Here is a 16169-nt window from a genome sequence, read left to right on the forward strand (position 1 = left end):
ATAAATAAATTAAAAAAGAATAAATAAATCAATATGATTGGTTTATCTTATATCTATAAGAATATATACGTAATTTTTTTTGTAAACATATTTAAAAAAAAATAATTTATAATCACTAACTCGAATTAAATCGACTTTGATGGATAGGTCGGAAAAATATGGGTTCTTTATCCGAAATAAATTGGTTACAGCATGATCTACATAAACACACATGGGTTAACTATTAAGTCAAGTCAGATTCTTTATGAAATTGGTAGAGTTTCATAAATACGGGTGAAAACTAAATTTACCATACTTTTTGTATAATTAAAAGACGAAATCATTTTACAATGGAGCAATAGACCACTACTTGTTCCCAAAGATCACCCCTTTAAGTATATACGAGACGGGTACCTGCGTAATGTGGCGGCGGTGGCGGCAACAGGTGGTGCTAGTGGCGGTAGTGGTAACGATGTGGTTATTAATCTAAAAGTAATTGACGTAAATGGTAGTGTAGTTATTTTATGATTAAGGATGTATGTTTTGTAAATAACTTTATTAAGAATATTATAGAGATATTAGATAGAAATATTTAAATTAATTAATAATAGAGATAGATAATTTGAATAAATATGAGTGTAAAATAATTTAGGCATATATTGGGAAGGTTTAGTGTGTGATTTAGGAATGTGTTGAAAATTACGGGTATGTTGATTATTTTAAAGGTAGAGAGTTAAAAAAGGGATGATAGTTTTTTTTATTAATATAATATAGATAATCACAATTGTGTTCCTAATTCTGATTTCCCAAGTGCTAATAGCCTAATATGAATACTTATTTTTTTTTCACTTCTTATTCTAGATAATATTGATAAACTTAGAAAATACAATCAAAATGATCAAAGTAGTCAACATTCAAAGCTCGAATTTCATGAAAATGTCAAAAAAAAAAATTTTTTTAAACATATTCGACATCAGGGAACACCTCACCGTATAATGGTGAAGCCCTATACATACTATAGGATGTTGACCATAAGCTTTTACAGGTGATTCAAGAAAAAAAAAAACTCAAATTTGTCACTTCTAAAAGTCGAACCCAAGACCTATAGAAAAAACTAAAAATGCATCCATCTATTGAACTAGCTTCATTGCAATTGTATATAAATGGAATTTAGTTTTGTATTAATCTTTGCCCTTATTTTTAATTTAATTTGGTACAACATTATTAAATACACCAACAAATGTTTAACTAACAATTGTTTACGTGGAAAAAAAAAACATATAACCATTATTTAATGGTTTTCTACCCACATGTTAATTTATTATTATACACATTTATCAAAAGATGGTAGTTTGGCACAACGTTAACAAATGATGTCAAGACAGATATTATTTTATTAAGTAAACTATAATATACAAACTTTTCAAATATTGTAGAAACTAAATGTATAATTTCAAGCTATCATATCTTTTTAAATATTTTTAAGATAAATTTATAGCCTTGTATTAAAAAAAAAAAAAGAATTTTTCCATAAAAAAGAGACTTGTGTTATGTCACATTATATCATATAGGAGGAAGCTCATTCAATATGGGGAAGTGAGACTTCATGTAGAGGTGGGTATCACATGGGAGGAAGCCCACTTAAAAGGGGAGAGTGAGAATTCATGAAAAGATGTCGCATCATATGATAGTTTACAAGTGATTGGTGTGTATACAATATATTAATATGTGTGTAGGGTGTGTATAATATTAGATGATCCCATGGAATATCATTCAAAGTCGGCATGAAGAGGAGGTCTAGCTGACAATCCATGTACGGCTTGGAGAAAAAATGTATTCAAGGACGCTCAACTCCTTTCAGCCTAAAGTAACCAAATATTCTTACAAGTCATATAAATCCAAGCTTTACAAACACAAGTTATTTAATTTGGATAAGATATATCCTTTTAACTCGTTATTCAATCCAGTCACAAGTTTTCTTTTCGTTGTAAGAGGATTATATAAAGAAAAAAATTAGAATAAGACTAAGGAAAAAAAAAATAGTAACAAAATTCATATGTGATAATTTTATGAGAACTTTTATCTTCACTTCTAAAAATGCTTTTCTATCCAATTGCAGATATGATCATCCGCTCCCACTCCTATAGTGTCACCCTATCATTCATCATGTAAAATGCTGACACTGATTTGGCGATACCTTTGCCCCAATAAAACATATGATAATTTCTCGGCTATTAACAAATTCCTATTGCCCCAAAAGTTCTTTTCACTTACCACAATTACCAAACTACCCCTTACATTAACCCCACCATTATATCACTCTCATAACCTATTTCGTCATTTCACATCCTCAACAAACTTCTGAACCCTATCCATTCCACACCTTTTTCCACCTTCTCTCACACACACTTCAAACACATACACACACTCACTCCAATTTCCAAACCTTTTTTATCCTTTAAATAGACACACAGAGTCTAAAACTACATACAAATAATCAAAAATTCAAAATAGTACATTAATAATTATAAATTATTTTACCAAATTACCCTTTCACTTTCTTCATATTTACCAAATTACCCCTCTCTGTGTTTAGATTCCGTCAAATAACCGTCAAAGATCCCTCACCGCCACAACCAAAAAACTTCCTTTCCTTTCACACTCTCTCTCTCACACACAAATTTTCTCTGCTTCTTTCTTACACACATATAATACTTATTACTTGATGTATATATATATAGATAGATAGATATAAATATATATATATATATAGATATAGATTGGTGTAAGTAAGTATGTTTGTTACATTGAAGTAAAAAAAAGTGATGGATTTAGTTGAAGGAGTAGGTGAAAGCTCTTCACCGCCGCGGACTTTTGCAGGTGGTTTTTCCGGCAACGAAGTAGTTAATGATGTTTATAATCGCTTACTTTCGATCGGAAACGACGACGTTTTAGCTTATCCTGATTTCCGTGAGCAGTTAGAAGCTCACTTCAATCGATTACCTTCTAGGTATACATATACATATACATATACATATACACACACATATGTTATAATAAACTATATATATAGAGAGATACGTACTTAATAGTTTTTTTTTTTTAATCGAATTTTGAGCCTGTGTATATGTTTGCTATGGCGCATTTTGTTTATTGTTATAAGTTTTAATTTATTTGTTATTTATTTAATTAATGTGAGTGGAATTTATGTTTAGGTAGCTTAAAATTGCAATTATAAGGAATAGAATAGAATTTGGTGTGACTAATCATTTATATTACTTTAATTGAGTGCTTGCGTGCATGTTTTGTAATTTAATGCCTTTTTGTTCCACTTACTTGTATTATATATATATATATGCTGATAATTCCTGTTTTAGTGGCCTTTTTAAGCAACTGATTTGTGAAACTATATGTAAAAGAAGGTGCAGTGAACTCGCAATAATGCTGTTTGGATATTAAAATGTATATTTTTAGTAAACATTCACATACGCATATACATTTAATATTTATGTTTAGGAACCAGCACATATTTTTTGATCATATGGAATTGGATTCTTTATATCTATGCTAGATATATTTTTTAATTATTTGTTCGTCTTTTAACTTTCATTTTTGATAAGGAATTTATATTTTGAACTTGAATTTAAGTTGATTTACAAACAGATTTTGGTAGCAGAAGTGAAAACAGAGCGATTTCATCGGTGTTGTATGTATGTGTGAACTCTGCGGTGTTAGTTGCTAATGTTACCTAAAATATAGTTATTGTTTATATCGGTGATTCTCTAATTTCTTCATGGTAATACAGTTATGCCTTGGATATCAACTGGGACAGAGTTGAAGATGTATTGCTGCATCAAAAGCTACTTGTCTTGGCCAAGGATCCTGAGAATCGACCTGTTTTTCATGTCCGCCTTTTGGAGGTAATGGTTTTAGTTTAACTTTTCAGGCTACTATTTTATTGCTAACCTGAGTGTTAGAACTATATATCTGCCTCATTTATCTTCGCTGAATTTGTATAGCTATTTTAGTTCCTATAGACGCAGTTGATGATTCATCGAGTTAATGGGCATTGCTGGGTGTCGTTTGTCCTGGTTTTATTTTGCTAGATATACATTGTTTAAATTGGAGCCTACTTTTACTAGACAGAAGCCTTTTTAAAAGCCAATTTACATAGCTGACAAGCTTTAAAGAAACTTCCGGGGGCTGAATAATCTTCCAAACAGTTGTATGACAATCAAAATCTTGATAGTTGATATTGAAAATATTATTTTTTTAAGATCATCGGTTATTATAAGAGTACCCCATCGTGTTTTACTCCAAAGTTTTTGGGTAAATGTTCTACTCCAAATTCAAAATTACACAATTAGATTGTGTTTAAACTTTCACATTCAACTATAAACTAACATGCCTATATATTTTCTAGTGTCCAATAATTGTTTTTAGCAAGTGATGATTGACCCTTAAATGCATTGCATGATCGATGTGATATCCATGGCCTTACTTCTCACTAACTTTTAATTTGCTAATAGAATGGATAGGCAGTTCTTTTAAATTAGGCAGAGTTTTACTGAAGGCTATGCTGGGTCACTGCAATGCGAACCATGTTTTCTATCCTGTATTTGTATGACTTTAAATTCGACGTTATGAAGAAAAAGACCAGAAGGAAACACTATCTAGCTAAGTTAGTGATAGAGTTGCATTTCTGCTGTGCTTTTCAACTTCCATTTAATACTTGATTATAGTTAATCTGAATTTCAGTTCCTCTTAATTTTATATTGTGCATTATGATTGACGTCTCTTTTTGTGCGCCGTTTCATAATCGTAACAATTATATTATGTTTTTTATGCATGTGGCTGGTCCTGTACTTGAGCATTACAGAACTTTTGGACTCGAGCAGATGGTGATGAAGACCAACAGGAATCATCTGTGGGGCCTAGTTTGTCACACGGAGGGTATATAATTAATAAAGAGAAGCTATTTCAATGCATTGTTAGGATGCAATTCTAGCCTTGGTTTTCTTTCAGTTTTGTGATGATATACATCAGTATATTCTCACATACAACAGTGTCCGATTGCCCTGTTCTCTTTCTGTTCAAAGGTGCACTCTTCTATTATTTGTTACTTACCCTACTTGTTCTTCTAACGTGACAGGATTTGTGAAACTGATTTTGAACCTTGTTCTAAACTTGGGGACCTAAACTTGGAGGTTAGAAGAAATTCTCTTGACAAGGACAAAGTGCATCTAGAAGGAGATTCCTTCAGAAGGTATTATAAAGATCTGGGGACTGGTGTATACATTTTCTTTTTCATAACATTAAAAGAATTACTGGTTTACCATATAATGAGATTTCTTTTTCCATAATTCTCAGGAAACCATTTCCTTCTTAGTTATTATTGTGATTCATGAGTTACCAATTTTTTTAATAACATCCTAGGCTATTAATAGATGTTTTATTTGTTTTTTTCCACTTTGTATATGTGTTCGTATCTAGCTTCTGTATATAGGATTCAGGGAGGCTAGCTTACTTGTCTGATATTAATTGCCCAATTTCTTTTGAAATGGGGCTTTAGTTTCACTTAGTATTCTATCTGATAGTGAAATACACAATGCACCTCTAATGGCACCTTATCTCAACTTTTGGTTAATCTGCTAATTACTGAGGTCTTCTCTCTTCTGTATCTTTGCATGTTAATGGGTGATATTATAAAGTTAGTTTAAAACGAGGATTTGATCAATTAAATCTACTATTGACACGTTTTTTTGATTTTCCAAACACTTGCAATGTTTTCATAATCTTTAATTATACATCTCTCCAAGTCTATATAAACCTTGCCATCGTATGTTGGATTGGAAGACATAGTTTGTCATAAATTGTAGCAAGATACCATATCCTTGGCAGCCACCTGGCTGTATTTCACTATATGTTGGCTCTCTCTGATCTGCAAGAGTTCAAATTCTAGCCGTTAGAACAAAACATGTCTAAGCACTAGATGAACCTAGTTATGTAGGACCTTATGAATAGCATGTGGTTTCTGGTTTGTAATCTACTCTTGCATGTTCAATTTCTACATACTGCTGTTGTTTCACACTTTTGCTTGCTTTCTGAAGACCGTTGTTATGAATGTTGGATAACATGTGGTGACTGTTTTTCAGGCATGAAGATCATGTGCCTATTCATGAAGTGATATTTTCAGCTGTTGACAAACCTAAGCTTCTTAGTCAGGTATTTTGGTGAAGGAGGACACCATTCATCATTTCTGTTCTTATTACTGCGTTTAGATATCTCAAATCAATGTAATTGTTGATCATGTTTTCTGATTACCTTGATTTTTAATATGTTTTTGCCGTCTGGCTCGACCAATTGATAATCTAATTTTTATTATCAGAAACAGCCACAATTTAAGATCTTTGATTCCCTTCTATATAAGAAACCATGACAAATACATGTAACTTCAGGTTCTCTATGCTAAAACTGACTCTGTAGTTGATATTATTTTATTACGACACCATGACCATTTCTACTGTTGATATTATTTGTGTTTTTTGTTTGATTGCACCTTCTCTTATTTGCATTGGATGGATCGTGTATAGGCGTATAGCTACTCGAGTGATAAATAGTATTATTAGACATGATTTTAAGTCGAGAATAAGGGAATACACGTCTACACGTTGCCTTGTAACCTGTTGTTAGATGACATTTGGCTAATGTTTTCTGCATCATAGTGTTCAGTAGTCTGATGTTGTGTTATCTGATGTTCTAAAATAGTAAAATATGGGCATGACACCCAAACATTTTTGATGGTCTTGAGATGTAGACACGCCACTGAGTATCTCTGATCCTTTTCAAGTTATTTCTCTAGTCAAAGTTTTAACACATCATCTTTTGCCCCAGCTCTCAGCATTACTTTCTGACATAGGACTCAACATACGTGAAGCACATGTATTTTCAACAACTGATGGCTACTCTTTAGATGTGTTTGTGGTTGATGGATGGCCTCTTCAGGTACATCTGGTTCTTTTGTGTTGTTACAATACCTATTATGATCTATGTTCTTTTATATGATCAGTTGTATTTTTCCATTAGCACGAGGAACCCAAATACATGGGTATATAGAAAATACACGCTTCTATTCGTCTGCTGACTATGTATATTAGACATGTCTTAATGATACACATTCGTGGTTACGTTTGAATGTTGCTATGTTTTGGTCAGGAAACACAGGCTTTACATGCGGCAATGGAGAGTGCAATTGCTAGGAGCGAGGTACCTCATATCTAATACTACTTATGTTTACTATCATTCCAATCATATGGGTTTTGGTATCTGGTTGCGAAGGTTTTGTGATACGAACCCATCCCATAATAGGCTCGTATCATGCCACAAGCTAGGTGTAGAACTCACTCCCAAAAGCTAGCTCAAAGGAGGGGACACCTAGGCTTATAAACCACCAACCAATCATATCAATACCCCACCCTTTGAAGAGCCAACGTCCTCGTTGGTCACGGCTATGTTGGTCACGGTTGACATCCTTCTCCTTGGGTCCAAGCCACCACTCCGAGCGTTGGAACCTCGAAAGGTAGGGCTGGCTTTGATACCAATTGATACGAACCCATCCCATAATGGGCTCGTATCATGCCACAAGCTAGGTGTAGAACTCACTCCCAAAAGCTAGCTCAAAGGAGGAGGGGACACCTAGGCTTATAAATCACCAACCAATCACATACTTGGCCGATGTGGGATCATATCATTTTGTTTTTGTTTTTTAATTATTATTTGGTCTATGAGTGTGTAAACCATATCTAGGGCCACCTATTTATCTATAAACCCTTATAAAGAGTATTGAAATTAAGTTTAAGCATCTTTTTCATTCCAATACTACCCTCCACATTTACTTTATATTTTACACATCCTATTCCTAACTATCGAAATTACCCTTACAAAAAAATTAAACCTACAAAAATAAACCGATCTTTGATTGTAATTAAATTAAGACTCAGGAATCTCATAATCTATATTTTTGACACATTATATAACCAATGTGTTCATCCACAAAAGTAGTTATAAAATTCCGACGCAACGCGCGGGTACTGTGCTCGTAATCTATAATACATTTTAAAGCAGGACCCCCTTTTTTGAAAATCTCAAAAGATGATTTGAAATACCTAATATACCCCTCCTTTTATAGATAATTACCCCTTTACCCCCAAACCTCTCCAATCACCACCACCTACAATGACCACCAACCACCCCCGTCTACAACCACCACCAGCCACAGCCGTCTGCAACCATCTCCGACCAGCGCCGTCTACAACCATCATCAGCCACTGCCGTTACAACCACCTCCAGCCACCGCCTGTTTGCTTCTGTCTTTATTGTATATTGGAACCTTTGATGCTTGCATCTTTTTTTCTTTGGTAGATTTGTATGACACTGTTATATATCAGTGTGTCCTGAAACTACATTATCACATACCTTGCAGGGATCATGGTCGGGTCCGTCACGTTTGAAATCAGGCATAGGGAGAGCATTAACTGCTCAAGTTAATTTTGTAGATACAGAGATAGATATTAGGTTACTGAAGTTAGGGGAAAAGGTCGCATCAGGATCTTGTGGAGATTTGTAAGTGGATTTTATGTCATGGCTGTGTTATATGTGATGGCTTTTCTCTTTTAATATCTTTTGGTTGATCTGTGTTAATTTTTATTCTTCGCAAGGCACCGGGGTGTGTATGTGGGTCAGGAAGTTGCTGTTAAAGTTCTTAGATCCGAAACCCTGAATGAAGCATTGGAGGACGAGTTTCGTCATGAAGTAGCTATTCTCAGGTAACTTCTTTATTTTATCCTGTAATAGTTTTACAGAACATCATTGAGTACTGACATGGACACATGGCATCCTTCCATATTAAGCAAGTGGTTAATTCAAATGTATGAAGAATCAGTTCATTTGATTGGATTAAAGATCAGTTTACTGCTAATTGTTGAAAGTGTTTGGGTTTGTAAAAAGACCTATAAAGAGTAGTTTTTTTCATACATAATTAAAAAAGCAATCAGACTCTAATTTCTTGTGTAGGGATCTCTTATTATGCAATGATATAAGTCATTGTATCCTTTACTCTTTTTAATTTTTCATTTATGGGCAAGCAACTTCTAAGGTTATCGCTTTGACGCAGAAAGTCATGAGGTTGAACTATGAAAATATTCATATATAAAATTCTGCTTGTGAATGTTTTTCTCCTAACTCTTGCAAATCTGATGAGCTTGGAGGGTCACCTTCCTTGGACTTATGGTTGTTTTCAGGCCTGGTTTCTAGCCTTGGTGTGCTGATAGTTTGCATATCGGGAGTTTTAGCTGTAACCTAATTTGACTTTATTTTAATTATCTTCTTGCTAGGTAGACATTCTTTCTCATGAAAAACTAGATGCTACAAATTTTATTATTATAATTGAAGCTTTGTACTTGGTCATTTTGAAGTTCTACTTGTGCTTGAATTATTGTGTTCTGTGTTTTCATTACATGATGCCACCTTCAGGTGTGATAATTGTGAAGATAAACAGTAAACTACTGCATTGTACAAGACTAATTTTTTTTTCTTTCTGTAATAATTGTTTATTGTGATTTCAGGGAGGTCCAGCATAGAAATGTTGTTCGTTTTATTGGTGCTAGCACAAAGCAACCTCATCTGTGCATTATTACAGGTTCTGATTTTCTGGAAGTTCTTGGTTTGCGATTAGGTAGTTGCTACTAAGTTATCCTGTTGAATGCTCCACCAAGGTTGGTCTATAGAATTTAGGTTCGGATTATACTACTAAAGATGAAAGAAATAAATATTAATAGGTCTTGTGCTTCCTATGTTCAGCTTATGATGGCTATATGCCACTGCTCTTGATGATTGATATATATGCTCTTCTAATCTTCTTTTTCATTAGTGTCCGCATGATGACTTTTGACATTTTTAACTTTATAGATTCAATACCTCTTGATGACTTCCACCCTTGTTAACAGCCGTCTTCCCTTGCGCTGAATAATGCGTTGCACACCAAACATTGTTTTTCTGTTCATAGTTGAAGGTTCACATAATTTATGACTCTTGTATGTCTATGAGTCGTTAGTCATGAATTTTAACAGCAAATTGTTATATATATCATTCTAATTTTTCTCTTATGGCACTATATTGTGGTCCATATCCTATGCATCTATCAAAAACTATGCAGGTTTTCTCCTTGACCAACATTCATGTTTGAGTATGCGTGCCTTTTTTTTTCTGCTTGCAGAATACATGCCTGGAGGCAGCCTTTATGAATACCTACATAAGAACCATCACACCTTGTCGCTTCCTCAGTTGGTGCAGTTTGCAATAGATGTTTGTAGAGGAATGGAGTACTTGCATAAGAGCAATATTATCCACAGGGATTTGAAGACTGCAAACTTGCTTATGGACAATGACAATGTAAGGCACTTCTTTATTTGGGTAGTTATTATATTAAAGGTCTTCGTCAATAATATGTTAAACTCTTGATTTTACTTTATGCACATATACTTGGTCTTAAGACATGGATCGTCTGTATCTATGGTCTCGGTACTTTTGTGGGGTTTCCCACCTTGGCCCATCCTGCCTTTCTTTCTCATTTTACCCATGCTTTGTGGTTCTTGGCTCTCTATTTCCTGATTTCTTCAAATTCCATGGAATCTCTGAGAAAGGCTCCCTCAATATTAGTTTTTGTTTCTAAACTCTCATTCTGTATGTCTGAAAATTTTTGCATTCTTGAACTTGTGTTTCTCACTATTAATGACTTAAGCTCCTAAATTATATCCAAATTGATATCTACAATAACTTAGACAATCCTGATCTGAGTTGTAACTATAAGGACTGTAATGTTGCATATGATTGAAACTGAGTTACGAATGTATGTGGTATTTTGGGACCAAGAAAGGAAATCTCATTAAATAATAGTAGAAGAATCACACCACTATATATATATATATATATATATATTGGGAAAAGTGAATATAAGGCTGTCCGACACCTAAGCTTAGGTGTGGAACCCCTCACATACAATTTTTTTAATATTTCTTGATTAATGAATAAATGCTTTGGCCCCCATGAATTTTATGGATTAAAAAAACAATATGTGAGTGTTCCACACTTAAGGTTAGGTACCTAACATCCTTATATTATTCCCATCCCCCATATATATTATATTCACTATTACGAACACAGCTAACACTAATCGAGTCGCATAATACGTGTCGATCATGCCTGAGTTACCCTGGATTCTGTCAATTTGGGTCATCCATAGTGTTGGTAGATTTGGCTTTTTTGGTAATCATGGACTGTTCGCTGGCCAAACTGGGCAAAACTCTCTTGTAGAGAAGAAACCACTGTTCCCTCACAACTGATGATCGCACCAAAGTGGTTTTGAACGTTTGACATCTAACTCTTTGTTCCAACCTTACAAATGACAACAGATTATTGCTTTAAATTAAAATTCAAAAAAGTGGCAGTTCCAGTGCTTAAGGTGGCCTCGGCCTATATGGAAACACACGCGCGCACACACACACACACACACATACTAGCACGTTACCCGCGCAATGCGGCGGCGGCGGCGGGGGCGACGATGTGGTGGCGGGGCGACTGTTGGTGGTAGATGAGAAGTCGAGTGGTGTTGATAACTGATGTAAAAGTAATTGATGTAAAAGGTTAATGGAGATGTTTTAAAAGATAAATGATTGATAGTGTTATTTAATCATTAATGTTAAGGGGATAGTGTAGGTAAAAATATTTTAAGGGATGCTAAGTGAAAATATTACATATTTTTCAACATTTCCAAAAATAAAGTGCTATTTTTTTATAATATAGTATAGAAGTATAGAAGTATAGATGTTTGCATGTATGTAACACAGATAATAGAAACGTTGGAAGTAACTGAATATATTTGAATGATTCTGATTCATAGGAAATCTACAATCAACTCTAGAAATTCTGATTTGCATTTCTCTTTGTGTGTATATGTGATATAAGAACTCTTTTTTTATGCTTAGTTGACTTGGATCTTAAATTCGTCTTTTACAAGCTTCTAATTTCATTTTATTACTCATCTCTTTAGGTTGTAAAGGTCGCTGATTTTGGGGTTGCTCGTTTCCAGAATCAAGAGGGAGTAATGACAGCAGAAACTGGAACATACAGATGGATGGCTCCTGAGGTTTGTATTCAGTCTCTTGCCATCTGGGATGAAATTATTGCTGGATATTCTATCGATGGGCTGATCTGCTTGTTATGGGCCTTGTAGTACCATGGGTTAGAGAAATTTTTATCTTTCAGGAAGATGTAATTAGTAAAATTAATTAGTCCTCTTTTTGGGTTGTTCTTGGAATCTTGGATAAATCATGGAGCCCTAAAATGATCATATCTTAGCATCGCTACTTCAAATCGTGCATATATCAAGTTTTACTAGAGTTTGTCCATTTACTCTCGTTTACTCATGAATGGGTTGATTCACGTTATATTTGATCTCTAACGGGTCAAATGGGTTGAAAGTACCTGAGTGTATTTTAACCATAATCATTTTAAAAGTAAACAGAACTTTAGGCAAAAGTTTCTGGATCAAACCAACTCTGGTTTAAAATCAACCTGGCTACTTACTAAAGTTACCCATCTTTAAACCGTTATCTGACCTAATCTTTTTGCCAATATTTAGTTTAACCATGATGAATGGCTTCTATCAAGTAAGATTCGTTTGTGACTCCTTTTCTCTATTCTTGTTCATAGGTTATAAATCATCAACCGTATGATCAGAAAGCTGATGTTTTCAGTTTCGCGATTGTTCTGTGGGAGCTTGTGACAGCCAAGGTTTGTTATTTCATATTTGTGGATTGAAGTGTCATTCAGAAGTAACTGAAAGTAGGGTCCAGTTCCTACTTTATACCGTAGTGAGCTGTAGATGAGCTAATGTTTGCTTCTTCTGTAGATTCCTTATGACAACATGACTCCATTGCAAGCAGCCTTGGGAGTAAGACAGGTTCATACTTCTCTATATTTAGTTTTTGTTGTAGTTTACAAAATCGGAATATTTTTGATGGCGTTAAATCTTAGAGATGAAAACGTTAATGAGATAGGCACTATAGTGAGTTCTATTATACTACATAATGTCATTGACTATGATAGCATAATCATTAAGTTATATCTCTTAACAGCACTGGTATGATCCAGGTCTGTAAGTGAAACTGTGATGTCAAATTGAAGTTAATATATGTTTAAATAGAGCTAGCTAATCATGCCTTTTAAAACATGATATGATATTCCTAGGCTGAGTGTAGAAGGAAACATGATAGCAATTATCTTGCATGCACTAACAGCCGCTTGACACTTAGTCAAGGAAAAGTGTAGTTTTGTTTTAGGTCACATGCACTAGTGCACTACCTTTTTAAAATAGTCTGGATATGATATACTTTCAAAGACCCAGCTTTAATCATGACTTCTGCTTGTTGCATACAAGTCCATTTTCAGTTTATGATCCATACTTTCAAAGTATATATTCCGGATTCCATTCTTTTACTCTTTAACATGTGAGGGTTCATACTTATAAAATTTTTCTTGAAGTGTGGATCCCTTACTGTTTGTTTTAGATTTATGAACAATTTCCGTGCAGTTCACCCCCTTTTTGAAGAAATTACTTAAACTTTATATAAAACTCAATCATAACACAAGATTGTTTAATAATAAGAGAGAAATATATGTAAATACTCATTATATTGGCAAGAAAATAAAGGTTTTTTAACACTTATTTAACCTAAAACATTAAACTTAAAATAGTTTTAACATAAATAGAATTACAGAAAACGAAATTGAACAAACTCTCATCTCTCGCTACATTCTAACGGTAAACAAGAAAACGGCTAAAAGAGAATGACAGAATGTTGAGAACCCTAGGTGATGGGATTGGTGACATTATATAGGAGCAGCAGCCATGTAATCTTCTTTCCTTTTATCCAGCAGCCATCCCTCTTCTTTTGTTTATCCAGCTTTAGTCCTCCAACACTTACAGCAAGTGGCAAAATAGATCCTTTAGGAATATAAACTTTAGCATCTGCAACTAAAACAAGATAAGTAGGTAAAATATATTAATAAGAACAATTAACCTAATCCTTCCAACACTTTTTAATACCTCTTATGTTGTCTATTAATTTTAATTCTCGACTTTTGAACATCAGATATACAACCTAGAGTTAAAGTAGATTAGATGTGTATGCTATATAGTATCCAAGGGAAAAGCTAAAATCATACTGAAGTACACATATAAGCATTGTCAGAACTGTAGAAGAATAATTGATTAGTTTTAATTATGCCAAATACAAGCTTGAAATATGAAGTCGAAGGAAGACTACTACCGATAGAGAACATATTTTACATACAGATTGAATTTGAAATATAAGTGGCCTGAAGGTTTTTTTTCTCCATCAGGGGCGTCGGCCAGATCTTCCCACTAACACACACCCGAAGTTGTTGGAGTTGATGCAAAGATGTTGGGAAACTGATCCTGGCATTCGTCCTTCTTTTTCTGAAATCAAAGTCGAACTTGAAAAATTACTCCAGGAAATTCAGGTACAGTTTTGAGCATTAACATTCATTAATATGATGCTGATACTGGGATTTAATTGTTTAGGGTTTTTCTTGGAAGGCTCTCTTTTCTTTTTCTTAATTTTTTTTAGAGTCGATAAATTAATCACCATATGCGTCACCACTTATTTTAAGTCTCTTTACAGTGATGGAGACGCAACGTCAGCTATTTGTTGTCGTAATCTTCTGGCTTTGAAATGCCATTAGGACAATGGTTGGTTTGGGCATCTTTAGTATTGGGTAATATTGGGTTAGGTCGGGTGAGGTAGGTAAATGGATAGAATTTCGCTACAGAAACTATATTATTGCAAGTGATTTTATTTTAAAGAAACAATTTTGGCTGCTTTTGACCCATCGAAATTAGACCGAAACCCGGATCAACCCATTCACAAAATCACAAGTAGATGGGTTGAAATGCCATCTCTATGCTTATCACTGGGTTTATCAGCTAAATTGCATGTATACATGTGGTTTATGTTACTAATATTGTTCAATACACAGGGGACAGTGGAGAAACCGAATGGAAGCTAGGGATTTCGTGGTTAGGAAATTGCAGCATCTTACAGTTTAGTCTTTAGAATTTTGGTAAGTAAACATAGTACATGGATCCAGCTGAAATACGAGTGTACAGAGGTGTCTTGTTAGAAAAATATGAAGGAAAGAAACAGGGGAGAATATAATGAGAGAGAATGAATAGCTAGCGTTACCTTGTTATAGAAAACTTCAAACCTTTTTAGTGTTTTTGAGCAAAGATGCATTGTGTGTCCTTGCTTTTTTAATGTCTTGCTCAGTTGCTCTTGCCTGTTGTTGCGTTGCCCAATTTTGGTTTGCTATTTTACTTGTTACTGTATTCGACCTCATCGGTCTTTTTTAGCATTTCTTTTGTGGTAGAATTAGTCCAAACACAGTGTCAATTGAGTAGCTTTCATGGAAATTCTAGTTTTGGTCCTTATTTATGTGGAATAAACAGGTTCTAGACAATATTTTGAATCTGTTGTGCGAGTGGTCAATAGTTTTTAATTTTTATACCTTGTAGAAAATCAGTATGCTCTCCACTGGTGATAATCTAGGATCTCGCATGTTCTTTCACAAGTTCGACTGAATATAAGTAGTTGGCAGAACTCCCACGTAAAGTGTGTAACAAAGGCTGCTTATAAAGCCAGTGGTTTTGCATATAATACCAGAAGTGTACGCTTAGAAAATTCTCTAATATAGAAGAATTAGAGGATAGAAACAAGTTTTGAGCAACTTAAATCAATATTCAAGATCTGTTGCTTCTTACTCATTGTTACCATCTTTTCCATCTAATGCAATTGTTGTTCATGTGTCACATTCTAACTTTTATTCATTGATTGTAGTGTCTGCCCGTAATGCATCTCTAGATTATTCCATGATACCACCATCAACTTTAAAGCAGACTTGCCAATTACATTAATGATTCTGATTCAGCTTTGTGCTGAGCAACTTTGGAAGAACTGCCTAAATAACATGTGATGTTAAAAAAAAAAGAAGCTATTTTGGGAAACACGTGTATTCTAGTCAGATGAGTATCTTAAGGGTAATTAAGTCAACGA

At 34.1% G+C, this 16169-nt stretch overlaps 1 protein-coding gene across 1 annotated transcript; it reads left to right on the plus strand.

Moving 5' to 3' along the window:
• Positions 1 to 2627: 2627 nt before the first annotated feature.
• Positions 2628 to 15397, plus strand: LOC122611103 (serine/threonine-protein kinase STY46-like). The gene is made up of 16 exons (XM_043784072.1): positions 2628 to 2989; positions 3785 to 3899; positions 4859 to 4932; positions 5132 to 5245; positions 6135 to 6204; positions 6874 to 6984; positions 7195 to 7245; positions 8462 to 8601; positions 8697 to 8804; positions 9603 to 9676; positions 10253 to 10428; positions 12086 to 12181; positions 12748 to 12828; positions 12947 to 12997; positions 14440 to 14580; positions 15097 to 15397. Exons 1-16 carry the CDS (start codon positions 2805 to 2807, stop codon positions 15124 to 15126), a joined length of 1617 nt encoding a protein of 538 aa, XP_043640007.1. The 5' UTR covers positions 2628 to 2804; the 3' UTR covers positions 15127 to 15397.
• The last annotated feature ends 772 nt before the right edge of the window (positions 15398 to 16169 follow it).

This window comes from Erigeron canadensis, chromosome 8 (genome assembly GCF_010389155.1).
Source record: "Erigeron canadensis isolate Cc75 chromosome 8, C_canadensis_v1, whole genome shotgun sequence".
Taxonomy (NCBI): domain Eukaryota; kingdom Viridiplantae; phylum Streptophyta; class Magnoliopsida; order Asterales; family Asteraceae; genus Erigeron; species Erigeron canadensis.

Coding starts and splice junctions, on each gene's coding strand:
- LOC122611103 (XM_043784072.1), top strand. CDS start 2,805: ATGGATTTAGTTGAAGGAGTAGGTGAAAGCTCTTCACCGCCGCGGACT. Junction 4,933..5,131: donor CCTAGTTTGTCACACGGAGG/GTATATAATTAA, acceptor CTAACGTGACAG/GATTTGTGAAACTGATTTTG. Junction 10,429..12,085: donor TGCTTATGGACAATGACAAT/GTAAGGCACTTC, acceptor TCATCTCTTTAG/GTTGTAAAGGTCGCTGATTT.